This window comes from Lepidothrix coronata, unplaced genomic scaffold (assembly GCF_001604755.1).
Source record: "Lepidothrix coronata isolate B3197 unplaced genomic scaffold, Lepidothrix_coronata-1.0 Scaffold17, whole genome shotgun sequence".
NCBI classification, from domain to species: Eukaryota; Metazoa; Chordata; class Aves; order Passeriformes; family Pipridae; genus Lepidothrix; species Lepidothrix coronata.
In genome coordinates this window covers 1,173,451-1,191,870 of record NW_016690197.1, presented here as the reverse complement: position 1 = coordinate 1,191,870, position 18,420 = coordinate 1,173,451, and the positions used below count along the sequence as shown (strand labels likewise).

Sequence of the window (18,420 nt, the reverse complement as noted above, 5' to 3'; positions counted from 1 at the left end):
CATTAGTGTTCCTCTCCTTTTTTGTACTAATCTGCTTAAAATTTTGAATAGTCCAATGATGACTAGTTCAGACCATGCTTTCATCAGTATTGTTTATATAGTTCCAATTTACTCTCAAACTGGGAGAGATACCCTCTTCTAATTCTTCTGAGCATAAATGCAGCCTAAATCTGGTTCTGATTTAAATGTGCCCATCAGCAGACCTAAAACATGCACAGAATTGGTTGCTATTCACAGCTTCAGACAAAAGAAAGCAGTTTACAATAACCACTGAATTCCCCCTGCTTGCAGTTTGCTGTCACCACACGCTTTATTTATAGTTGGCCTGAAATGAATACTGCAGGATCAGCCATCTTTTGGTGCTGCACAAAAAACGAAAGCTATTAAATATTTACCGTAGGTGTCTCACGGCTTTGCCTCTGACACTTTGCCTTTCAGTAGAGAAAAGAATTATTTAGCTCATGATTTCCCAGCAAAAGACAGTCACTTGTGGCTGCCTGGAAGCGAATGGCAGCATCACTGGCATACCCAGGGAAGGTCTCCACCTCCCCTGCTCCTCTCCAGCACAGAGTGACGCCAAAGCAGAGTCTTAGAGTGACACAGGAATGTTTGTGCCAGCAGAATGAGGTGCACTCATGTTACAGCACTTTCCAAAACCAAGCCAGTACATTTGGTGAGTCCTTTCCAAGGAGGCTGATCAGATTACTTAAGATCAAATGAATGTTGTGGATGCTCCAGTGAAACATGTTGACAAATAAATGCATCACATTTACTGTGCATTTAAAAGAGAAACCCGTTTTTACGAAATAAAAATAAATTTTGGTTTTCATCACCTGTGAACTGAATACTGCAGGACAAAAAGTTTGTGGCCTAATATCTGTGGGGCAGCCAGACAGTTAAAAGATGAACTTTGACTGGCCCAGAATTAAAATGCCTGAGGGCAGCTGTGTAGCTCAAGTAACTGATTAGAAACTGATACTGGAAAATGATTGAGAACTAAACTCCAGGAGGTCACAAAATGACTATAAGCAAGGTAATATCTTTTTCCACCATGATCCAGGCCATTCTAGAGTATGATCACAGCCTTCCACAGCATGGTCTAGAAGAAGTAGCACCAACACCCTGCTCAGTACACCTGGAAGAAGGCACATTTCTAAGGAACAAGCTGCACCTATGTACCTAATATTTTAGAATAATTAGAATAATATATCTAATGTTTTAGAATATCAGTCTGGTTTGCCTGGATACTATTGTGCCTCATGGAGTTCTACTGGGTGCACTGTGCCAAAGACATTTCTTTCCTTCTCCCTTCACTCTTGCTCTCTTTCCTTCAGCAAAAAAGAATTCACTCCCTAGACGTATTTCATCCTCTAAACTGAAGGAGGCAGAGCCAGTCTGTGATCACTGGATAGCAGTCTCTTTCTTCAGGAATGGTCCAAATACTGACACTTGCCTGTCTTCATCCTTTAACTTCCCCAGAGCAGCACGGGGAGGCACGTTGCAGGCTCTGGAGAAATAGGCAACCAGACAATGCAGTGTTGCACTCAAGCCACTAACAAGTTCTGGCTGCCTGATCAAACCTCTGGCATAGCTGGCGAGACTTCCAGTCTGATTTTGCGGTTTCATGTGAAAACACTGCATGGGTGAGGTGGTAAGAACAAATTTAACAGGGAGCATAGGAAAGGAAGCTGTCAGAAAAAACTTAACATCCACAAATTCCTGAACCCATAATGGGATATCTACATGAGCAAAACACGGAGAACTCCATTCAGGCCAGCACTGAGCACTTAGCACTCACTGAAGATCTATGTTAGTGTGCCTTGAACAGTGCAGACTGATAGTACTGGAAATAAAACTAAGGTAGTACAGCCAGGGAAGCAGAGACTCTTGTTGTTTAGGCAGGCAAGTATGAATGGGCACTCTTAACACTTCCCTTCTATGTTTGAGGTCTTGCAGTTTGATGTCCTGCACAAGTGCTGACACCATCTACAGATTTTCTTGACAGCCAAATAAAAAAATAAACAGTTTCCCACCCTGAAAAAAACCCACTAGGAACTGAATTGTGATAATAAAAGTGAGTAGTAGCAAACACTGTCTGAGCTGTCAGGTTACAAACAATGCTCATGAAACCTTCGTGGCCAGGATCAATAAAAGAAAAGGCCATTGCTCTTGAGAGCCAAGAACCATTAGAAAAATAAAAAGCTTTCTATCTCGGAGCATTTATGTCTAGATTTCATGTTCCACTCTTTCTTCCTTGGATTAAGCAAGCAAGTTCACTTCTAATTTCCAGTGCTGCAACAACAAAACCAAGCCACAGATTGCCTGGGAAGGCCTTCCATGACCTTGAAGCCTATTCTGTAGAGCCACGTGACTACTTCATGTAAATGTCCAATATCATCACAATTTAGGGCTCAAGTTTTCTTATCACAACAATCAATTTCCTAATGCACATATGTGCCTTTTCCATTTGAACGGATTTTCAATGTTTGCAAATTTTTATACAAATAAGTGAGCACTTCCATCTCTGTGCTCTTTATGGCAACTCTTGTTGTTTTTCCACAGTAGTAGAACACTCCACTCCAGTTTCGTCCTGCAAGCCATATCTAAAAATGTCACAGTGATCTCTCAGCACAGTCATGTTCCTGTTAACCAAGTCCCAGGAGATTCTGCCTTTCTTCTGTTTTGTTCTTATTTGGTTGAAAGTTACTATCCCTTGTCACTGCTCCCATATTTTTCACATTAACTGTTATTCATCTCACCAATACAATACCTGTAAATTATTTTTTTTTTTTTGGAAGAAAGTATATTGCACTGTGAATTTTGGGAAGGTGACTAAATTGACAGAATCTTTTCATCCCTAAGTAAATTAACCCATTTGTGTCCAGGAAAAAAGTGATTTTTCAAGATTAATATAAGTTCCTGAATATTGTGGAGATGCCTTTTGTTCAAGTCTTTGGGATAGTGGATCTTTAATAGGGTTCCATGGATATGTCAGTTGGCTGAGATCACATGCTGATAAGGTTTAGCTTGTATAAATACTGAACTGTACAGAGCAAAAGCCAGCTTAATGCCTCTGAGCACAACTCTTTGAATAGCCCCTAATCGTCTAAGAAAAAAACATTGTTAAAAAAATAAATTACTTTTCAGTTCTTGTCACTGCTTTTTCCCATATAACTCTAGTGAGGCTGAATGGGTCACCAAGATGAACTAAGAGCTGAACCATAAGATTTATGAACCATAAAGCAGCTGAAGAGAAGATTCTATGAATTGTCTAAGTTCAGAGCAAAAACATGACTTATGAAAGTTCTCCCTTGTTAAAAAAGCACGTTTCTGACCTATTTGTGCTTACTAGTACTTCATTTTACTTTACACCATTTTTCTTCTTTTCCAAAGGAATTTTTAGCTCATCTACATGTATTATCTAGGCAAGCACACTTCAGTCTGTGGAGCACTCCATTACTGCTTTCTTTGGCTGGTCATTATCCACATAACTCGATTACCTGCATTCTATACTATTGTTTTGGAATCAAGAAACAGGGCAAGGCTTAAAAAAATAGAAGAAACAATAAATAGAGCATGAAAGCAATTAGTAATGGTACTTCTACTAGTTTTCTTTTTTTTTTTTCTTTTAGTCACACTTTTGGAAAACCCTCTTCTGTGTGGAAGGAGAGCTTTTGGCTTGCAGTTTTAAATGCCAGGCCAATAGAGGCAGACACTGGACCCCTTTTCAGATCCACTATTGGGGAAAACTAATTCCAAGTATGCAACAACCCAAAGCATAATAAGAAGCATTTTCTCTCAATGTAAAAACACAAGGATCCAACAGAAAAGCAGACAGAAGTTCTAAAATAATCAGAAAGGATTTTCCTTAACTTTCAAATACAAAATAATCCAGAACAATGTAAATCTTTATAAAAAAGTTGTCTTACATATATTCATAATAAAACTAGCATGCACTAGAGTGGAGAAAAAGAGAAGCTGGAGTTGGCCATAGAAATGAGAATTCAACTACACACATCAAGATAGTGCCCCATCTTCCCTCAACAGCTCTGGAAGACTATTTTCTTCTGGCTTCTGATATAATGCCCATTTCAGCACATTTAGGACTAGGCTACTGTTTCCTTTTGACTGTTTGGTTTCTCATTAATCTTCCCTAAGCACACGTGAGGCACATGTGCACATCATATGAGGTGGCAGAAATTATTCCATGCATCCTCCTACCTCCCCTGCATTCACTGGAACAGGCAGACCACACTGAGGAAAATCTTAAACCTGCAACAACTGAAAATCTCAAGTCCTTTAATTTAAACTCTTTTCCAGAAAATATAGTTCTACATTTCCAGGAAATATATAACTCTACCCAGTGTTTTCACAAAAGCTAACATATATGCTGCAGTTTTGTTAGCATCATTCTACATTTTGTACTGGTTTTAAGGGAGTGCCCCAGGTAGTGTATAAAGACCAACTTGAAAGTTAAAACCATGAGGGAAATTCAGGCACACATTTTGCTTTGGAATACACTGCTCTGTCTTGGAAAACTTAGCTAAAGATCTTATTCCCTTAGGTATTAGTCTGTTCCTGATACTGATTAGCCCTACTGCACATTCCTGGATGGGATTTTTTGGCATATTCTAACTTGTACTTCCACATTACAAGCTTCTTTCTGTACCAGTCTTTGCCTACCCTATGTAAAAATCATCTTCTCCATAACGCAATAAAATTAGCAGCTACTTTGCCTTCTATAATTATGGAGCTTTAAATATTAATGCATTTATTACAGAAATTCTCTTTGCAAGGTTATCTGACTTGAGAACAAGTTTCCTTGGAAGCAACATTAACCAGGAAAAGTTAAAAGACCTATTATCTGCTTTCTTAATGGCAAGACAACTTCTATCACATCTCTATGAGAAAACCTGCCCTCGCCATGTTCTACTGACTCCCTTTCCTGCACTTGGGCTACACCTTTCTCCTTCTGCCGGATGTAAAGTGGACACTTTCAGACTCTCAGGTGCCAGACCATCAGCACAAATTCTCAGCCTGCTGGGACTATTCTTCCTGTGAATGACAGGTTCCTCCCATGCACCCATAACACTTATTTCACTGGTCGTTTCTAGAACGGTGGTTCATAAATGAACCAAACAAAACTGTGTTGTCCATATGGGAATAAACAAAAGAAACATCACTGTTGAATTTAACAGAAGCTTGAGTGGATCTGGCATGACACCTGTATTCAATGGGCTAAATTCCAACATAACAACCATCCAATTTCTACAAGAATCAGAGCAGATTTTGGCTTTCCATCTCATATCTATGTCATGAGCACTTCAAATAAATCTGACAGGCAGAGATAAAACACTTATAACTCTTAGTCACGAGTTTCATAGGATGCCCTTAGGAATGCAAAGCCTTTAACTTATATCAACATACTTTTGAAGAGTGAGGCTCAGGTTGTGGCTGGCTGATTTGATCTTGTTCTGGGCCTCAAGGTGGGTCATGCTGTCAGTGTTGACTCCATCAATGGCCACCACAAGGTCCCCCTGGTTCATCTGTGACTGTGCTGCCTTGCTGCCAGGGGTGATCTGTGCAGGAAAACAAAAAAAGGTCTCATCAGGATAAGTTATTCTGTACACAAAACAGTTGGAGAACTCACCCTGAATTACAATACAGAATACATACAGCAATAAATACACTAATAGATACAACACTAGCTACTATTGTATGGGTGTATCTACTATTGTATGGGTGAAACAACAACATTTGTGGCAATTAAACAAATCAAAGTTAACTTACATTTCTGCAAAGGTCCAGGACAACATCTACTTGTCATTACTTCCATTTTGAGAGGTTAAGCCCAATGTAGTGGTTCTCTTACTACCTATTCTCTCTTCCTCAAGGAGATAATTATCACTATTTATATTACAGTAGTATACAGAGACTTTACTCAGAAGCAGAAAACTAATGAACTACTATCTACTGCATGATTTTATTGTATTTGTCCTCCTAAAAGCCATTTTACCCAAATTAATTAATTTAATTGAGCAGGCAGAAAATGATTGTGTGTGAGGGGCCTTGGGCATGCTTTGCTTCTTTTATAGCAAGCTTTATAGGATAACCTCACCTACATACAACTATAGGATAACCTCACCTACATACAACTAAGCTCCATTACCAAGGCAGATCACTACATCCCCAAGATGATTTCATCAACCTGTTGGACCTCACACTCCAAAGACAGACTGGCACTGCTAGAAATAAAAAGCCACAATGCTTCAACTAGAAATGCAACCACTGACACAACAGTTCAGAATTCTGGTCATTCACTATGGTAACACATTTTGTTAGCTCCAGGTACCTTGTGAACTGCATCTTCTCCAAATGGACGGTGCCCTGACCTCAGCTCTACACAGCAGTCTCAGCTTCCATATGGATGACACCAATACAGCTACTTATGAAACTTGACTCCACTGGGGAACTCCAACTAAAACAGAAGAGCCTTCACACACCGTCAGCCAGACAAGTTTTAGTGAACACATTGGAGTGGTCCTCTGCTTTCAGCACTCACAACTTGAAGCACACGGACAAAAGCTACGGGTCTTTGCTCTTATTTTTAGAGACTCGCTGACTTACATTCCTCACTTCTAAGAAAGCCCAAGGATCTTCTGAAATACTACAACAAAGGCTGCATTCAAAAATTCTGTTCCTTCAGTACAGAGGACATAAAAGAAAGATGTGTTTGATTACGAGCCAAAATTCCCCTGTGAATTCAGCCAGGCTGAAGCTGTGAAGTTAAATTCTTAGGGAAACCAAAACTCAACAAAAATTCAAACACTTCTAAGTGTGAAGTGGAATTCCTTAACTTCCCTTCCCTAATATGACCTCAAAACACTTATAAATATGTACATACTCAAAATGAAAAACTCCTTCCAAAACAATTCCCCAGACTGCTTATTTATGCTCTTCACTGACAAAGAAAAATAAGCAAAAGAAGGGAAAAACCCCAACCCTTTCTTCACATCCCATTAAAGGTGTTCAGTACTGAGGCTGGCAGTCTAATTTACAGTGTAGCCTGACAGTGGGAGCTGTCAATTTACTAGAACACAAGCTTTAGTATCAGGGAGCTAAAACACAGCACCCTGCTTACTCAGACATTACTTAAAACAAAGATTACTTTCAAGTTAGGCACTGTAAATAACATCCCAGAACTGATCTGACTGGAAGGGACAAGTTTTTATACCTTTTCATTAGAGATAGAAGCAATAAGAGTTCTATGTTTTCTGAGTGAAAGACAGCCACAGATATAATGTTCTCATGCAAGCAGAAGTGACTGATAATGGCAGCACCACCCCACAAAGTATTTTTCTTGTGTTAGAGCATCAAGGGGTGGGAGAAATATTTTGTGGTAGTTTCAAAGATGGAGTTTTATTCTATAGTCTAATACACCCTCATAGAAAGAGATTAATAGAAACAAGAGATTGATGTTACAAACATTGTTTTCCTAACCTATTATAAAAACATTAGCTTCTATGCATTTTATTGACTTGCATTGTGCCAAGTACACAGAATCCAGAAGCCTACAAAGAATACAGATTATTTGCATACCCACATGTACTTGTACCTGCTCAGTCCTCCAAATATGCCAAGAAACAGAATTTGAAATAAAATAAGAGGTCAGGAAAGGGCAAAATGTGAACTAATGCCAAACTCATTTCTCTGAGTCAGGAAGACTTGAATTCATCAAGTAGGACACTTCAGTCTTTCTCAAATTATCCTTTTTCTCTATTAACATGAACTGTTTGCCAGTCAGGCAGACACCAAGACTTGAGCCTGCTTGATAGAGCTTTTTTAATAAATAATCACCACATAACACTTTTCTAAGACTCTACCTTTTACTTGCTCATCAAATATGCAAGTTCTTGGCACAAAACATTAACTGTGTGATGCTGGTGTTTCCAGTAGCCAGACAGCTGGTTCCAAATTCTGGGACACCCCTCCCACACACACATACACACTTTCTCTCATCACGAACAAAGACTGTTTTTTGTACATCAACCCAGTTACTGAAAGTCAAATGTCTACCCTAATATGGCAACTCCTACTTAACCCATATATTTCCCTTTCCACTCCCCAGTGATGGTTCAAACAAAATAAGCCCAGAGAAACAGAGTTTCCACAGAAAGGATAAAACAGTCTAGATCTGGCACTAGTTTAACACAGCTGTAACACACGGACTTCCCTCTCACTTTCTCTGACTTCTGCTTTTAGCAGCCCCAAATGTAAATGTTATATCTTAAAGGTACAGCAGGTAACTACAACTGTCCTAGAATTACAGTTAATTTAGAGGGAGCAGATGGTTATAACTTCTGACCTGATTTCACCTACTATAGTGGGATATTTTCTGCATAACACTTCTGGAAAACACTACCTAAATGAAAAAAATACTTTCATCAGAAGAGTCTCTTGAACAAAAAGTCCTGAGTAATTTTGAATTTGTGATTTATATGAATTTATAACTATAGCCATTGCAACACCCTTTCTGAGGCAAAGAGGTCCAGGAGAACCATACTGTGAGAGACAAGGAAAAGATCTCAATCTTGGCTTACCAGCCATTGTTCTTATATTTGAATAGTAAAAGAGGGGATTTGCAGTCATTTCTTCAACTAAGATTAATGGTAGCAAATTCTGGGCTTAAATTCAGCTTATCCTAACTTCATAGACAGCAAGACTCACAAATATAAAAGATGGACCTAATTTATTGTATCAGTAAATTAGAAAAATAATAAGTTTCAGGAAAGAGTTACTTTTCCCCCCAGTATTTCCACTGTCTAAAAGCATGCTAGATTGTTTGGTCCTGTAGAGCTTTATACAGAAGGCACTATTAAGGACTGGATGCAGAATCTGTATAAAACATTCAAAAATTGAAGCACAAAATTATACCTATTTTAGTTACAAGCTGAGAGGCATCTCTGAGAGAGTTTCAAGAGAAGCCAGAGCGTGCATTAACAGCAGACATTGAGAACAGTCAGTAATTGTTGGGGACAAAATACCAGCGTACAGATGGAGATATAGGGCAGCCAGATCTGAAGTGTCAAGGCACTTTCAAGACTATCTTGTTCCCATTTTTAAAGATCCAGCTGAAAGGAATGGAATGCAAAGTGTTTATCTTTTATCTGTCGGTATTTTCCTTTGAAAATTCATCTCTGATCTACTAAAATTTACTAAATATAATCACAAGCAGAGAAGAGCTCACTGTGTATTTGTGAAATCTTTAGGGAATATTTTCTATTTAAAAATATTTTTTAAAAATATTTTTGAAGGACAAATGTTAATTAACCCTTGGAATTAGAATGCAAATCTAGGTCTGTCTACACAGTAGACAGTAGGGTTCTAGTCTGCTCTCATCTCAGCCTCTCTTCTATGAACACAAGTAACAAACAGAGAGAAACATATAACTCTCTAGGCCAAATATGCATTTTTCAATTTGACCACGATCTTTTTTCTTAAAAAATCTAGACTATTTCAGAAAACCTTTGTAATAGTCTTAGCTCACTTGCTCTGGATTACAACAGAGCTTTCAGTAGCTGGGTGCTGCAAATGCCTTTATTTAAGGCTACAGAGAGATGTTCACCAGAGATTCAAGGCACGGCCGGTTCTGTCAACTGATTTACAAAATCCAAACCAAGGTACCACCAACAGATCTAATTTTAATAGTGTTTCTTCACTGCCTCAAGCCCAAGCACAGACTTCATACTGAAAAGGCAAGCATCTTTCATGCCTCTCAGAAAAGCAGAGGAACATGTGCTGCTTCAGAGATGGGATTTTTCAGCCCTCACAAGTTTCCTACAAGGCAGACATCTGACTTCCAATATCCCTGGCTTAAAGCAAGTGGGCAGGCTGGAAGTATCACATGTTACATTCAATGCACCACAGAGAATTCTTACTACTCTCTGCTGTGAGCAGCTCTGTATTCTGAGTGAATATATAGCACCACAGTAACAGCTGTGCCCTAAAAAAGTACGTCTGCACTGGGTTCAGAGTAAATACTACTTAGCCAGAGCTCTGGGAGGCAGTGTACAAAGTGCAGCTGCTGTACCACCTTGAGAACTGCACATGTTCCCATCCAAGGCCTCTTAGCTCCGCTCCAAGTGGGGGAGAGATAGGGATCAGGCAGCATTTGAGTGGATGAGTGCTAGAATACTAACGAGAATGCTTGTATAAACAGATGGATGGACACAGCCTTCCTACCCCCAAGGAACTGCTGGTTTACAAGGCACACAAAAATACAAAGGAAGACCTATACAACTGAGAAGATGTTAATATGGTAGCCTGCAGCATTAGCCAGGGCCTCTTCTTTGTCCAGGACTTCAGCTATGCCTGACCTCAAACCCAAAATCAACAACTTATATTTTCTGCTTCTCATTTAAGAACAACGTTTCAGAGAATCAAATATTCACTAGCACTAGAAATAGGCAAAAGCACCGGGAACAAACACCCTCTCCTCTTCAAGATCTCTGGAATAGAAGAAATTATTAAAAGAGAATGTTCCTTTCCATAATCAAAAATTCAGAGACAGGACATAAACTACCAGTGACCAGAGTCTGTAATATGCTCTTACAAGAAAAGGACTGGACAGAGACTAAGGATCACTAGAAAATACAGTATGTTTCCTTTATAGAGAAAACAGCATTTAAATCTCTATTTTATTTATGCAAGTGGTTTTTTGCACAGATGCTTCCAACAAGTCTTTGCAGTCTTTGTGAGCCCTGAGGCTCTCGGTGCCTGAGGGTGGCTGCAAAACTTCCTCACTTTATACATGGGAGCATGAACTACTGAACAGAGAGACCTGCTTTGAAACCCCACTGCAGAACAGTTACTGAATGTCCATATGAATCCAAGTAGTTATCTCTGGACTGGAGACATCAGTTCCTCTCCCACTGTGAAAAAGTCAATAGAGGAAATTTATATTATTGTTTCCTAAATGAGTCACTTTCCACCCTGTCGCCACAATAAATGTGTAACAGCTTCAAAGGGAAAATCATGGGTTTTCTTAGAAAACAGAAGTCAATTATGGACTAGAAAAAACAGCAAAGAAAAATGAATAAAACCTACAGGGATAAGTCATCAGGCAGAAATCCACTGTTTCATTCGACACATTGTCAGAAGGCATAAAACAGAATCAAGGAAAGAAACAGCCTAGATAACCTCCACCATAGAGCAAACACCCCACTATCTTTGATCATGGCTTTTATAGCTTTCTGTGTCGGATGGGAGAGCTGAGCAAGAACAATTAAATGTAAAGACAGGACCGTAGGAAACTTGAAACTAAAGTCCTTGTATGTACCACTAACCAAACCTAAAGAAAACTCCCTTTCTGTAGCTACCATTTGCCTGAACAATATGTCTCATCGTTTTAAATTCACTATTGGGCTTTACTGGCTTTTTTTCCTTTCTGTCTTTTGTTTGTTTGTTTTAATGAGACAACGAAACCTGCCTTAAATGAACACTCATGGCATCTGCAAAACATGCCACTGACACCTTGAAGAGCTTCCATTTATACTAAACAGAGCTGAGCTGGCAAGCTGCAAAGACACTCTGAAGTGGCCTCTCAGGCTCTGCTTCATCTGTAGCTAGGAAGGGAGATTACAATACATGTGAGAACACCCAAAATAGCTCTAATCTACCTCTCTTGGGTAATAGGAGCCACAGTAGCACAGAGATTTTGTGAGATGGCCAGTCAAGCACTTAGGATTCAGGACACCCTGTGCCAAAATCCATACTCCAACATTCCAGCTATCTGACTTACCTCAACCGTGCCAGGCCACACTGGAATGATGCAGCCTTAATTAACACCAATATATAGGCTCTTCAAGGAAGCAGACAGATAGCCCTTCCTGCCAAGCTAATGAGACCCAGGTGAGGAAAATAAACCAAATGTAAAAGATTTTCAGCTGGGAAATGAAAGGAAGCGTGTAGGCAATGCTTAGGGGATTGCCCTAGGCAAGGCTTTGGGGGATTTTTTGGGAGTCAGTGTGAATACTCCTGTTCCTAGTTGGAAGATCATTTCATTTCATTCCCTGCACCACTCCCCCATTATCTGATTGAAAAAATTTCAATCTCTTGTTAAAAAATAAAAAAAGGAAATATTGTGGACTTTGCAGCTTAGCTTGTTAGAAGCATGAGTACTCTATGTACAACAGTGATACAGATGATAGTAAAAGTGTGGATGTGGCTTTTTAATAAGATGTGTTGGCGTTACTAGAAGGTTAAGCAGCTCTTTAAATCTTGCATGGTATGACTAATAGTAATATCTCTTCTCCCAGTCTTTATCTAAAGATAGCTGTTAGATCTATTCAGTCTATTCTCAGTTAGCATCACGTACTGTGCCAAGGTAGTGTGTGCTGTGCATCTCATGGAAATGAAGTGGAAGTAGAGAGGTGAGTCACACAATAATAAATGTGGATTGTTTTGTTACAACAACAGGTTTTAAGGAACAAGTGACAAAGTTCTTATTTGGTATCAAAGAGTTTATGAACCTGAATGCAAACCAAAACTGAGAATAAAAGGGAGGCACTGATCCTCAGTATTCTGGCAGCCCCCGTGTGTGTGTGAGTTCTGTCAGCTTGCACAGGACAACCCCCTGCAGCAAACAGACACTCAGCTTCCAAGTGTTTGCAGGATCACGACTGCCAAGTTTCTTCAGTTGTAGAAGGTGGGATGTTTCTTTGTGTTTCAAGTAGACAGATCTCAGTTAGCAATATTGCCTTTTACATTTTCACAATTATCATCTTCTTGAATCCTACATTCTCTGCAGTTTTTTGACCTGCTCACAGAAACACAATCTGTCTTGTCTCCCCCTACAAGCTAATAGTTTAGCTATTAGTTTATTGCTAATAGTTTATATTGCTATTAGTTTATTGCTAATAGCAATAAACTGAGGGGTTTCTGTGTTTTGCTAATGGCCACTATGGTAAGATTTTATTTTTTTCAAGTTCATTCTGCTTAATGCATCTCATGGTATGTAACTAAGACCACAGTGATGTATACTTGAAGGGCTTTTGATTGGTTCAGCAACAATAAGGTCTGACTAAAAGGACATTTGAGACAATACTGAGAGTTTTAGTTTGGCAGTTAGTGGCCTGCAACCACTTCATGATATTAAGCAACTTAAAATAGCTTTGACTTCAAGTCCTGAGGTTCCAGCACAGATCTGACTGATATATAAGTGATTCCTCTGCTCCTGTGTGTTTGTAAAGTAGGGTACTTATTACACTGATGCAGGCTTACATTTAACTGTTCTTTAAATGTGCATTTGTTGGAGTTATTTTTGTTTCTGGCCACCAGAATACAAAGGAGTAATTCTTCCTGTGATCGCTAAAATATGAGCTGTCATTTTGACACAGCAAATAGCGATCCTGCCTCTAAACCAGAAGGACTTAGTACTCAACTCTGTGCTCTGCCTACAGATGGTAGAACAGTACAGTACACACAGAAAGGCGTCTGCATGAAAGAAGAAGAAATGTAGCACACGTCCACAGTGACAGAGATGTTGAATCAGAACTAAATTTGCAGGAACTGCACTTGGTATTGTGCCATTACTTTGGCATCTAAGGTTTTAGGAGGCCGTCTTGCCCAATGTGAACCTGGTCTAGTTGGAAGGCCCAGCATTAACCAGTCAGCAAATATCAGCAATTACTCATTAAACACTTGCTTTATCCACAAGAGTAACTGTTCTGTACCTGTAGCAATCATCCATGCTCTGTGAGGGAATAAACAAAAGCACAAGCTTCAAACTTCAGAGAGTGAAGAATTCTTTTCAAGATCAAAGTTAATAAAAAAGAATAGAAGGAAAGTTCCCCCAAGAAAGTGTAATGCCAATTTGTTCTGTAATATGCTGTGTCACATTTAGTGCATAACATGACATTCTCCTAGGTATCCTAGCAGGAACCTTGGAAATTTAAAGATGGAGCAAGTAAAATACAATCTTGATGCATATAACAGGTACCTGCACTGCTGGATGTTTGAGGAAGCTTGGGAAGTTAGAGAGACTGAGGATAGTTCTTTTACCTGTTAAAATGTAATGGCTTAAACTTTGTTTTCCTAGCTTTTCATTTGAACACAGAGAGGCCACTTCCCTTAGGAAGCCACAGGAGCCACATTTGTTTAAGAGGAAGTAATCTGAACATAATGATATAATCTCAAATCTAAAAGGGAAATCCTATTATGCTGTAGATTGTTATGTTGAAGCAGCACAATCTGAATTTTAAAAAAGGAAGGATCTTGTTTTTCTAAATTCTTTAAAAGCATCCTTGAGGAGGGTTCAGAGGATTGAACTTTATTGAGAGTATGATGATGCCAATGCTGGTTTTGGGTGTTTTAACCCATTACAGTAGTGAGTACAGCAATCTTCAAAGATTTCCCACTGAAAGCTTGCAGAGTATAACAACACACAATTTTACTTGATAAAGTACCAGCCAGTGACATATATGGTTTTATTGAGCATCCCTCTAACTGAATTTTGCACCAATTAGCTTTATAATCCTGTGTTGCATAAATGCAGTATCTTCCTGCACATCTCTCAGTGGCTTCAGGGCACATGGCACTATTAAGCTGACAAGTTTTCAAAATGTGGTTTTCTGCAGTTTTTTTGCAAATACTAGAGTATTTTCCATAACTCTACAATAACAAACTTTTATATGGGTTTAGAAAGGCTTTCTGTTTACAGACAAAATAAAACAATAGAAATGAAATGTTGTAGGACACTAGTACTGTCTGTAGCTAAAGGCTATTTCAGACTCAAAAAAAAAGAGTCAAATTACTAAGATGGAAAAAGAATCACTTATTGAGAAAGATAATTTTTGGTTCAATTCCTAATGCTTATTTAATTTCTGGTCAAAAAGAAGTTAGATCAGATGGGTGTGCTATACACAAAGGTAACCTGGACTGACAGTCTTCTTCCCTCATAGACTACTGCTTCATCAGCTCCCCTTCCCAACCTGCACTATTTCCCAGGGAGAATCTGAAGTAAAAATCTTTTGCAAAAAAATTACACAAAAGACAAAGAGATTATGTTCTGAAAATTTACAGAAAGTCTTCATTAAACAACATTATTGTATGTAAGCCAACACATCCTGAAAGGTACAACTGAAAATACTGCTAGGTTAAGAAAATACAACATCAAGAAGGGTGTATTAAAATAAGGTTTCAACAAGAATGTCCTATAAACTTGAGAAGCCATAAGCAGATTTAGAAGGTTGTTTAAAAAGAGCTTTAAGAAATTAAAGACCTCAGCTAGTTAGTATTTCCCTATGGTAAATGGCTCTTCATTTAAAATGAAGATCCAAACAATGCCAACTCACCTTCACCGCACCACGGCTTCTATTTTTATGCCCATGTTTGGGGCTGAAACTTGATTCAGAAATTCCCAACAACTACAAGGATAGCTGTTCTTGGGCAATTCTCATTCCAGAGAAAGGCAGGAGTCTGTCATCTTGTGATTCCTAATTCAGCAGAGTGCATAGTTCGAGCAGCCTCAATTATCTTTGGATAAGCTAATGGGGGTTTCATTTTTATTTTTACAGTGTTGTTCCTGATTACATGTTTTGAATTCCCCAAGGAGTTACCCAGCACAGGTGTGTGTGGAGGGGGATTTCAATGTGCAAAGACTGTGATCAGTAACTGGCACTTGAAAGAAAGTATGAAGGCAGGAAGAGAATCAGTATTTCCTACCCAGCAGACATGTTGCTGTGGACACCCTTTCACCTTCTGTGCTGCTCACCCTGGTGATCAACAGGTGAGGGCTGGAAAGCTTTCAGTTCCATGGGAACTTAATACATTCTTCAACTTTATTTTGTACTACATTTCAGAGGCTTCAATCAAAAACCTCCATTGTTTTAATGACAGAGAATGTTTTAATGACAGAATCAGTTGTGAATGAACACCTTCTGCCAAACCCAAAGGCCCCTGCAAAACACAGCCTGCAGATCTGCCTGTGACACTGATATTGCTGGTTAGGGATACTTTTACCTTTTTACTTGGGGAGGAATGTTACTGCCAATTCCTTTCTGGGTACTGGGCTTCTTTCCTCATCTAGGTTTGGTGTTCACCATTTATTGGTGTAAGCAGCACCGAGATATGGCAGGATTTTTCTTCCAGAGCATGCAGGTTTTAATGGAGTGTTTCAGGTAGGGCCTTGAAGTCTGCTGTCTACATATACTCCTCCAACTCTCACTCCTCTTTACATTCCTATTTCTTTCAAGTGATTAACTATACCTTGAAATAACAGTGAATGTAAGATTTCTACCAGTCTGGCAGCATGATCAATGGTTTAGGAACTTAGTGTGGATTTTCCAAAATGACTTGGACATTTGTATCTAATAAACATTCTCAGGCAACACAGGTTAGGTGCATAAATTGTGTGAAAATCATAATTAGCTGGCTTTTTATACTTAGCTAGGCTTTATAGAGCTGAATATGGTCCTGATTCTTAGTTTAAGATACTTGTTCATCCTCAGTTCAGAGCATTGCTCCTTATGGATCATCAGGCTGTTCAACTTATGGGGAAGTAACAGAATTATTCTGCAGGAAGTGCTTCACTTCCATTTCAAAGCTGTACTTTTATCTTTAATTTCTCAGTGATAACTGCAGACACTTTCCTCTGCACTGCAAGCAGAGGCTGGAATGAGCTACACACCTAGTCACAATTTGTTTCTAAACTATGCATGTCCAAATTAGGAATTTTCCTTGCCTGATCCAGGGCAAATATGCTAATTATGATAATCTGGTTGCATATTTTGTTAAGGAATAAATGTTCACAGGGCATCTATTTAAGTCCTTGGAAGGAATGCAATCAAGTTCAGAATTTGCCTTAGCAGTGTTTTCCTTGGCTGCCTTAGACACTAACTTCTGCAATGGAGCATGTCAAAATAATTGGTTTGGGAGAGGCAGCAGGAAAGTTGTTGTTTGACCAAGAAAGAATTTCAGAAGGTCTAAGGTGGTCTGCCTTTCTGTGTCCAGTTTGTCTTTTTCCCTTCATCTGGCACCAAAAGAATTGCTAAACAATGGATTGTATAGACGAGAAAATATGACAGTTACTTTAATAAGGATTCCTGCTGCTGGTGAAACCATTATTTGCCTGATACAAATGAGGAATGAAAGGAACACAGAAAAAAAGTTAACCCTCCACTTTGATCTCAAATGAGGACTTAGTTAAACTGCAGGACAATGAGCTTCATCACTGTATTTTGTCATCAAACAAGCATCTGAATGGCTAAATTAAAGTGACATTTTGGACTGCATAAAGAAAAAATGTCTTTAAAGAAGATGGATGTATTCCCTAATACCAGCATGCAAATCTCAGATTCAGCCAGAATTATGACTGATGGAATTAGGAAAGTTCTCTGTTCTAGGCAGTTATATTTACAGTGACATTTTTCAGAGCTGTGCACCCACGTGCAAACAAAATTTGTAGGCGTTTTGGAGTTTTAATATGTTGTCAAAGCTTGATCTTGGCCAAGTTTCTCTAAAGCCTCTTCAATCAGGAGATTATGAAGTGGATGACTGGCTCCCACTCTCCCTAGTTTTATTTTTCATCTGTTTCCTTTTTCTTACATCCTTTCTTCTCTCACAGCATCTTGTTCAGTAACATTGCTTAGTCTCATTAAACACATTTGCAGAGAAAATATTTAAAACTGCCAGTGATGGAACTTTGATGTGACCAACATCAACACTGTAACAACTGCAATGGCAGCAGAAACCATTTTGCAAAGTGAATATGCACCTATTTAACAAACAGGAGGCTTTTACTTCAGATACCAGGAAGTGGAAATAGATGAAAATTAAGAATGCTTGGATGATTATTTGGCAGCTGGGGAGATTCCTAGGGCAGAAAGAGCTGTATTAGTAGTCTCTCTTTATCCTAGGATGGGTCTTCTATTTATAGAATTATGCAGCCCTTGAAGAGGCTATAAGATTGCATATATATATGATATGGGAGCAGCATATGCATTTTACATGAAACTGCCTAATAAAATCCAAAGATGCTCCCAAAATTTTAGTAGAAATATTTTAAATAGTACCATGTATTATGTCCATCTGGTTTTCTCAGCTGGTGAAAGGCATTTTGTTCTGAATGGCCTTCCCCTCTGTGTTTTTGTCAGGATTGAAAGAAATTCACCCTCTATCTTCTGCTTCCATTTCCTGCGTATCTCCAACATAAAATCCTCAGAAAAGGGCTCCTTAATAAGTCCAGATCATACCAATGAGTCTTCTGGGTCATAGCCAGTGCAGTATACATTCAAGTAAAAGTAATTTCTATTCCACACAGTGACATTAACCTCCTATTCTATATCTAGAAAGCAATTATTTCATAATGATGCTATTCTTCAAGAGCTATCCAAAGTAAGAACTAGAAAAAGACTCCTATTA

The 18,420-nt window shown here is 38.9% G+C and overlaps 1 protein-coding gene across 3 annotated transcripts in view; it reads right to left on the bottom strand.

Annotated features, from left to right (window-relative positions):
- Nucleotides 1-18,420, bottom strand: part of LOC108493507 (LIM domain-binding protein 3-like) — a 79,759-nt gene that overhangs the window by 36,641 nt on the left and 24,698 nt on the right. For all 3 annotated transcript variants that reach the window (XM_017807000.1, XM_017806999.1, XM_017806998.1), the window contains one exon: nucleotides 5,428-5,579. In XM_017807000.1, coding sequence (XP_017662489.1) covers nucleotides 5,428-5,579 — 152 coding nt within the window. The remainder of the gene's footprint in view (nucleotides 1-5,427; nucleotides 5,580-18,420) is intronic.